We start from the raw sequence: 7,634 nt of genomic DNA, 5'->3' as shown, positions 1-7,634 counted from the left end.
ATTAAGAGCATCAGAAACAAAGTAGAGCTGCCAGAGTGAACATGTTTCAGTGCCCAATGCAATCACAGTAAATCCTGTTCTATTTACAAATGCAGCCTTTCTCCTCAGCCCATTCAAAACTGAGATACGGAGAAATGTCTTCTCTCAGAGGGTTGTAAATCTTTGGAATTCTCTGCCCCAGAGAGCAGTGGAGGCTGGGTCATTGAATATATTTAAGGTGGAGATAGCCAGATTTTTGAGCGATAATGGAGTATAGGGTTCTGGGGAGTGGGCAGGAAAGTGGAGCTGAGTCGATGATCAGACCAGCCATGATCTTATTGAATGGGGAGCAGGCTCTGGGGTCCGGGTGGACCACTCCTGCTCCTATTTCTCATGGTCTTATGTACCCAACATGCCCCGCGCGGAAGAATGTGCCGCATCCAGACTACAGGAGCTCAATGCGCAGGCGCGGCTCTTGGATGTGTTTGGAGCATGCGCGGTGTGTGTAATGGCGGAGGAGACACGGTTTGGACAGGCTCCTCAGAAGTGGCCTTGTCAGCGGGACTGAGGGGAATAATGGACTAGCGGAGAGCCGGGGAGGCTTCATAAACATCCGGTGCCCGCCGCAAGTCCGCAATAATAACCGGAATATCGGCGGTTGCAGCTTCGGGTCGTTCGCCCGGTCACAGGCCCAGACGAACGGCGGCCATCTTCGTAAAGGAAGGCAGGGTCATCGCTCCGCCATCTTGGTTCAGTGAGTAGCACAGCGCATGCGCTGCTATCTTGGTGCAGGAACCAAGTGAATGATGTTCGTGTCTGGAACTGAGCCCAGGCAGAGTCAGTACCTTTAGGGGAGGGGAACCAGTGAGTGTAGAACTCAACCCAGCCAGAGTCAGCACCCTCTGGTAATGAGAGGGAGGGGAACAAGTGAGTGCGGAACTGAACCCAGCCAGGGTCAACACCATCAGCGGAGGTGAGCTAGGTTAACCAGTGAGTGTGGAACTGAACCCAGACAGAATCAGCGTCTTCAGCGGAGGAGAGGGGAACCAGTGAGTGTGGAACTGTTCCCAGCCACAGTCAGCATCTTGAGGGAAGTGAGGAGAACCAGTGAGTGTAGAACTGAACCCAGCCAGAGCCAGCACCTTCAGGGAAGGAGATGGAGGGGAGCCAGTGATTGTCGAACTGAACGCAGCCAGAATTGGTGGTGAAAATTGGGAGTGGAGGGAAAACAGTCTATAACATAAGAACATAAGAAATAGGAGCAGGAGTAGGCCATTTGGCCCTTCGAGCCTGCTCCCCATTCAATAAGATCATGGCTAATCTGATCATGGACTCGGCTCCACTTCCCTGCCCGCTCCCCATAACCCTTTACTCTCTTATCGTTCAAAAATGTGTCTATCTCCACCTTAAATTATTCAATGACTCAGCTTGCACAGCTCTTTGGGGCAGAGAATTCCATGGATTTGCCACCCTCAGAGAGGAAATTCCACCTCATCTCACTTTTTTAAATGGGCAGCTCCTTATTCTGAGACTATGTCCCCCTAGTTTTAGTTTCCCATATGAGTGGAAATATCCTCTCTGCATCCATCTTGGCGAGCCCCCTCATTATCATTAAGTTTCAATAAGATCACCTCTCCTTCTTCGAAACTCCAATGTGTATAGGCCCAACCTACTCAACGTATCCTCAGAAGTCAACCCCCCCATCTCCGGAATCAACCTAGTGAACCTTCTCTGAACAGCCTTCAATGCAAGTATGTCCTTCCTTCAATACGGAGACCAAAACTGTACGCAGTACTCCAGGTGTGGCCTCACCAATACTCTTTACAGTTGTAGCAGGACTTCTCTGCTTTTATAATCTATCCCCCTTGCAATACAGGCCAACATTCCATTTGCCTTCCTGATTACTTGCCGTACCTGCATACTAACTTTTTGTGTTTCATGCACAAGACCCCCAAGTCTCTCTGTAGTGCAGCTCTTTGCAATTTTTCTCCATTTAAATTATAATTTGCTTTTCTATTATTTCTGCCAAAGTGGATAACTTCACATTTTCCCACATTATACTCCATCTGCCAAATGTTTACCCTCTCACTTAACCTGTCTATATCCCTTTGCAGATGTTTTGTGTCCTCCGCACAATTTTTGTAACAACAGCAAACTCGGTCCCTTCATCCAAGTCATTAATATGGATTGTAATTAGTTGAAGACCCAGCACCGATCCCTGCGGCATCCCACTAGTCATGTTTGCCAACTGGAAAATTACCATTTATCCCGACCCTCTGTTTTCTGTTGGTTTGCCAATCCTCTATCCACGTTAATACATAACCTCCAACCCTGTGAGCTTTTATCTTGTGCAGTAACCTCTTATGTGGCACCTTATCGAATGCCTTCTGGAAATCCAAATACACCACACCCACTGCTTCCCCCTTATCCACCCTGCTCATTACATCCTCAAAGTACTCCAGTGAATTTGTCAAACATGATTTCCCTTTCATAAAACCATGTTGAATCTGCTTGATTGAATCATGCTTTTCCAAATGTCCTGCTACTGCTTCCTTAATAATGGACTCCAGCATTTTCCCAATGACAGATGTTAGACTAACTGGTCTAAATTGTCCTGCTTTTTGTCTGCTTCCTTTTTCAAATAGGCACGTTACATTTGCGGTTTTCCAATCTGTTGGGACCGCCCTAGAATCCAGGGAATTTTGGTAGATTACAACCAATGCATCCACTATCTCTGCAGCCACTTCTCTTAAGACCCTAGGATGCAAGCCATCAGGTCCAGGGGACTTGTCTGCCTTTAGTCCTATTATTTTACCTAGTACTACGTCATTAGTGATAGTGATTGTATTGCGTTCCTCCCTATATATAGCCCCTCGCTTATCCACTGCTGGGATGTTTTTAGTGTCTTTTACATGAAGGACTTTTACTATCTGTTTTTATATTTTGTGCTAGTTTTCTTTCATAATCTATCTTCCCTCTCAATCATTTTTTTAGCCATTCTCTGCTGGCTTTTAAAAATGTCATACACCTCTGGCCTCCCACTTGACTTGGCCACACTGTATGCCTTTGTTTTCAATTTGACACCTCCCTTATTTCCTTAGTTAGCCACGGATGGTTATCCCGTCTCTTACAGTCTTTCCTTCTCATTGGGATATATTTTTGTTGCAGGTTATGAAATATCTCCTTAAATGTCTGCCACTGCTCATCAACCATCCCATTCTTTAATCTATTTCCCCAGTCCACTTTAGCCAACTCTGCCCTCATACCTTTGTAATCCCCTTTGTTTAAGCTTAGGACTCTGGTTTGAGAACCAACTTTCTCACCAACCATAATATGGTTGAATTTGAACTTCAACCAGATTATGATCACTCATTCCGAGAGGATCTTTTAGTACGAGATCATTTATTAATCCTGCCTCATTACTCAGTACTAGATCTAAGATAGCCTGCTCCCTGGTTGGTTCCACAACATACTGTTCAAGGAAACTATCCCAGATACACTCTATGGACTCCTCCTCAAGGCTACCCTGGCCAATTTGCTTTGTCCAATCAATATGAAGTTTAAAATCACCCATAATTATTGCCGTTCCTTTATTACAAGCCTCCATTATTTCTTGATTTATACTCCGTCCAACAGTGTAGCTACTGCTCGGGGGCCAATAGACTCTGCCCACCAGTGACTTTCCCTTTATTATTCCCCATCTCCACCCAAACTGATTCAATATCTTGATCTTCTGAGCAAATATCATTTCTCACTAACGCACTGATCCCATCCTTTATTAACAGAGCTACCCCACCTCCTTTTCCTTTCTGTCTGTCCTTCCGAATTGTCAAATATCCCTGAATATTTAGTTCCCAGTCCTGGTCACCTTGCAACCACGTCTCTATAATGGGTATCAGATCTTACCCATTTGTATATATTTGTGCCGTCAACTCATCTATTTTGTTACAAATGTTATGTGCGTTTCGACAAAGAGCTTTTCAATTTGTTTTTTTACCTGTTTTTCCTGTTTTTTTCCTCTGTCCTTCCAACTCACTTTCTACATTTTTGCTTTCTAATTCCAGCTTTACTTCCCTCCCAACTGAATGTATTCTCAGGTTCCCATCCCCTGCCAAGCTAGTTTAAACCCTCCCCAACAGACTGACTAACCCCCCCCCCCCGGACGAGGATATTGGTCCCGGCTCTGTTGAGGTGCAACCCGTTCGGCTTGTACAGGTCCCACCTCCCTCCAGAAGTGGTCCCAATGCATCAGGAATCTAAAGCCCTCACTCCTGCACCATCTCTCCAGCCAGGCATTCATCCGCTCTATCCTTCTATTTCTGTACTCACTAGTTCATGGCACCAGGAGCCATTCTAAATATTACCCTAGACCATGTCACTTTTTATAATTACACAGGACCCAGTCTCGGTTTATATTACATTCGACCCTGCCTCTGTTTATATTACACAAGACCATGTCCCTGTTTATACTACACTTGACAGTATCCCTGTTTATAAATAGAAGTATAGAGTACAAACGCATGGATATTATGATGAACCTGTACAAAACACTGGTTCGGCCTCAACTGGAGTATTATGCCCAATTGTGGGCAACGCACTTTAGGAATAATGTGAAGGCCTTGGAGAGGGTGCAGACACGATTTACAAGAATGATTCCAGGGATGAGAAACTTCAGTTACCTGGACAACTGGAGCAGCTGGGGTTGCAAGGGGGATAGAGTATAAAAGCAGAGAAGTCCTGCTACAACTCTACAGGGTATTGGTGAGGCCACACCTGGAGTACTGCATACAGTTTTGGTCTCTGTATTTAAGGAAGGATATACTTTCATTGTAGGCAGTTCAGAGAAGGTTCACTAGGTTGATTCCTGAGATGAGGGGATTGACTTATGAAGAAAGGTTGAGTAGTTTGGACCTATACTCATTGAAGTTCAGAAGAATGAGAGGTGATCTTATTGAAACATAAAACATACTGGAGGGCTTGACAAGGTGGATGCAGAGAGGATATTTCCACTCATAGGAGAATCGAGAACTAGGGGGCATAGTTTCAGAATAAGGGGTTGCCCATTTAAAACTGAGATGAGGGGGAACTTCTTCTCTCAGAGGGTTCTAATTCTGTGGAATTCTCTGCCCCAGAAAGCTGTGGAGGCTGGATCATTGAATATATTTAAGGCGGAGATGGACAGATTTTTTGAGCGATATGGGAGTAAAGGTTTATGGGAGCGACCGGGAAGTGGAGTTGAGTCCATGATCAGATCAGCCATGATTTTATTGAATGATGGCGCAGGCTCGAGGGGCCAAATGGCCTACTCCCCCTCTTATTTCTTATGTTCCCCTTAGAGCAGGGAAGATTGAGAGGAGATTTGATAGAGGTGTTCAAAATCATGAGTAGTCTTGCCAGAGTAGATCGAGAGATACTGTTCCCATTGGCAGAAGGGTCGAGAACCAGAGGACACAGATATAAGGTGATTGGCAAAAGAACCAGAGGCGACACAAGAAAAACCCTTTTCATGTAGCGAGTGTTTAATTTCTGGAATACACGGCCTGAAAGGGTGGTGGAGGTAGACTCAATCACGGCTTTCAAAAGGGAGTTGGTTAAGTATCTGAAAGAAAAACATTTGCAGGGCTGTGGGGTAAGGGCGGGGGAGTGGGACTAGCTGAGGTGCTCTTGCAGAGAGCTGGCACGGGCTCGACGGGCCGAATGTTCTTGTTCCGTGCTGTAACCATTCTCTGATTCTATGGTTCTAACTCTCTCAGCATAAGCCTCTATTCCCTTCTCCCTCATATGCTGATCTTCAGTGCATCGATACTGGAAACACAGAGCGACCAATCCAGAGCCGCTCTGTATCAGGGAGGGTGCTGGATACGGAAGTCGCTCCCTGGCCTCCTGTGTGCGTCTGTTTGTTGCATCAGTTTGACCTGGAGTGGAGAGGGGGAGAAGCTGCTGGGTTTAACCCCCAGAACCTCTGGGCCCAGTCGGGACCAACAATTTCCGATGAGAGACTGTCAACGGCGGTGGATTCTAGGGGAGATTAGGTTGTGAAACAGACACTGCCCGCACAATGTAGAAGAGTATTGTTTTAGGAACAAGTATTTCTGCAGAGGCTTTCAATATACAGATTTGTTTTAATCCATTCTTAGGATGTGGGTGTCGCTCGTAGGGCCAGAATATATTTCCAATTTCCATTTGCCCCTTGACAAGGTGATGGTGGGCCTTCTCGAACCGCTGCAGTCCGTGTGGTGAAGGCCCTCCCACAATGCTGTTAGGTGAGGAGTTCCAGGATTTTCACCCAGTGACGATGTAGGAACGGTGATATATGCCCAAGTCAGGATGGTGTGAGACTTGGAGGGGAACTTGGAGGTGATGGATTTCCATGCACCTGCTGCTCTGGTCCATCTAGGTGGGATAGGTTGCAGGTTTGGGAGGTTCTGTCAAAGTTCTGGTCGAGTTACAGATGTTTAAATTCCCTCCCCTTCACCCCGCCCACCTCTCCCTCCTCCCATAGAGGCCAGAGTCTTGTGTCGGCCCAGACCGGTTGGTGGGTTCCCTTCCCTGCAGGACATTAATGACCAGTTGGGTTATTACGACAATCCAGCAGCTTTCATGGTCACTTTTTTTCTGCTGATGGCCGCACAAATAGCCAGGTTCATTCAGCTCAATTTCACAACCTGCCTTTGTGTTTTTGTGGGTTCTCTCTCACCCACCCTTTTTCCTGTTTGAAACTCACTTTACAGGGTATTAAAAGTGGAGGATTTGTCAACCATAGGCTCAAATCAAACATCACATTAAGATCTGACGGAGTCACTCGATTCATCGGGAACGGAATATCATCGGCCTTTGACCATGGAAGCAAAAAGCACTGTTCACAGCGGGGAGAAACAGTACACGTGCTCTGTGTGTGGACAAGGCTTCAGCCGATCATCCAACCTGGAGAAACACAAGTGCAGTCACACTGGGGAGAAACTGTGTAAATGTGGGGACTGTGGGAAATGTTTCAACTACCCATCCCAGCTGGAAACACATCAGCGAGTTCACAGTGGGGAGAGGCCGTTCAGCTGCTCCGATTGTGGGAAGCGATTTACTACATCATCCCACCTGCTGGTACACCAGCCAGTTCACACTGGGGAGAGGCCGTTCACCTGCTCTGAGTGTGGGAGGGGATTCACTCGCTCTGAATGTGGGAGGGGATTCACTCAGTCATCCACCCTGCTGAAACACCAGAGAGTTCACAAGTGACTGCAGGGGTGGGATTCTGCTGTTATTGCTGCTGTTAATCACATCCGGACTGAACCATATTCATTCTGACAGTTGGGGTTTGTTTCCGCTGATAATAACTCCTGTAACTGGACTGGAGTTCAATATTTGGGAGAAAGACGAATAAATTCTTGTTGCTTTCAACACATTGGTGTGGATTTCTTTCTTTCCCACCCAAGAGTTTAGCATCACCTGGCTGGAGTTCAGTGAGGACAATCTGGGAGGAGGATCGTAAGGGGGGAGAACTTCAGGGTCACACTGAGAGGGGCAAATGGCACTTTGGTCTTTCTAATCACTCTTCATTGACAGCAAAGTCGCCATGCTGGTTCACCTTGACATTGTAAGGTACGGATGATATCCACCCAAGGGTGTTTAAAGAGATGGGACGTGTGCTCTGTCAGCCC

At 46.5% G+C, this 7,634-nt stretch overlaps 1 protein-coding gene across 1 annotated transcript; it reads left to right on the top strand.

The window, feature by feature from the left end:
* Window positions 1-494: 494 nt before the first annotated feature.
* Window positions 495-7,338, top strand: LOC139249803 (zinc finger protein 239-like). Its single transcript, XM_070872563.1, has 2 exons — window positions 495-733; window positions 6,711-7,338. Exon 2 carries the CDS (start codon window positions 6,820-6,822, stop codon window positions 7,210-7,212), a length of 393 nt encoding a protein of 130 aa, XP_070728664.1. The 5' UTR covers window positions 495-733; window positions 6,711-6,819; the 3' UTR covers window positions 7,213-7,338.
* Window positions 7,339-7,634: the final 296 nt, after the last annotated feature.

Source organism: Pristiophorus japonicus, unplaced genomic scaffold (genome assembly GCF_044704955.1).
Source record: "Pristiophorus japonicus isolate sPriJap1 unplaced genomic scaffold, sPriJap1.hap1 HAP1_SCAFFOLD_334, whole genome shotgun sequence".
In the NCBI taxonomy this organism is placed as follows: domain Eukaryota; kingdom Metazoa; phylum Chordata; class Chondrichthyes; family Pristiophoridae; genus Pristiophorus; species Pristiophorus japonicus.
The sequence above is the reverse complement of the archived record's forward strand: the minus strand, read 5'-3'. Positions and strand labels throughout refer to the sequence as shown.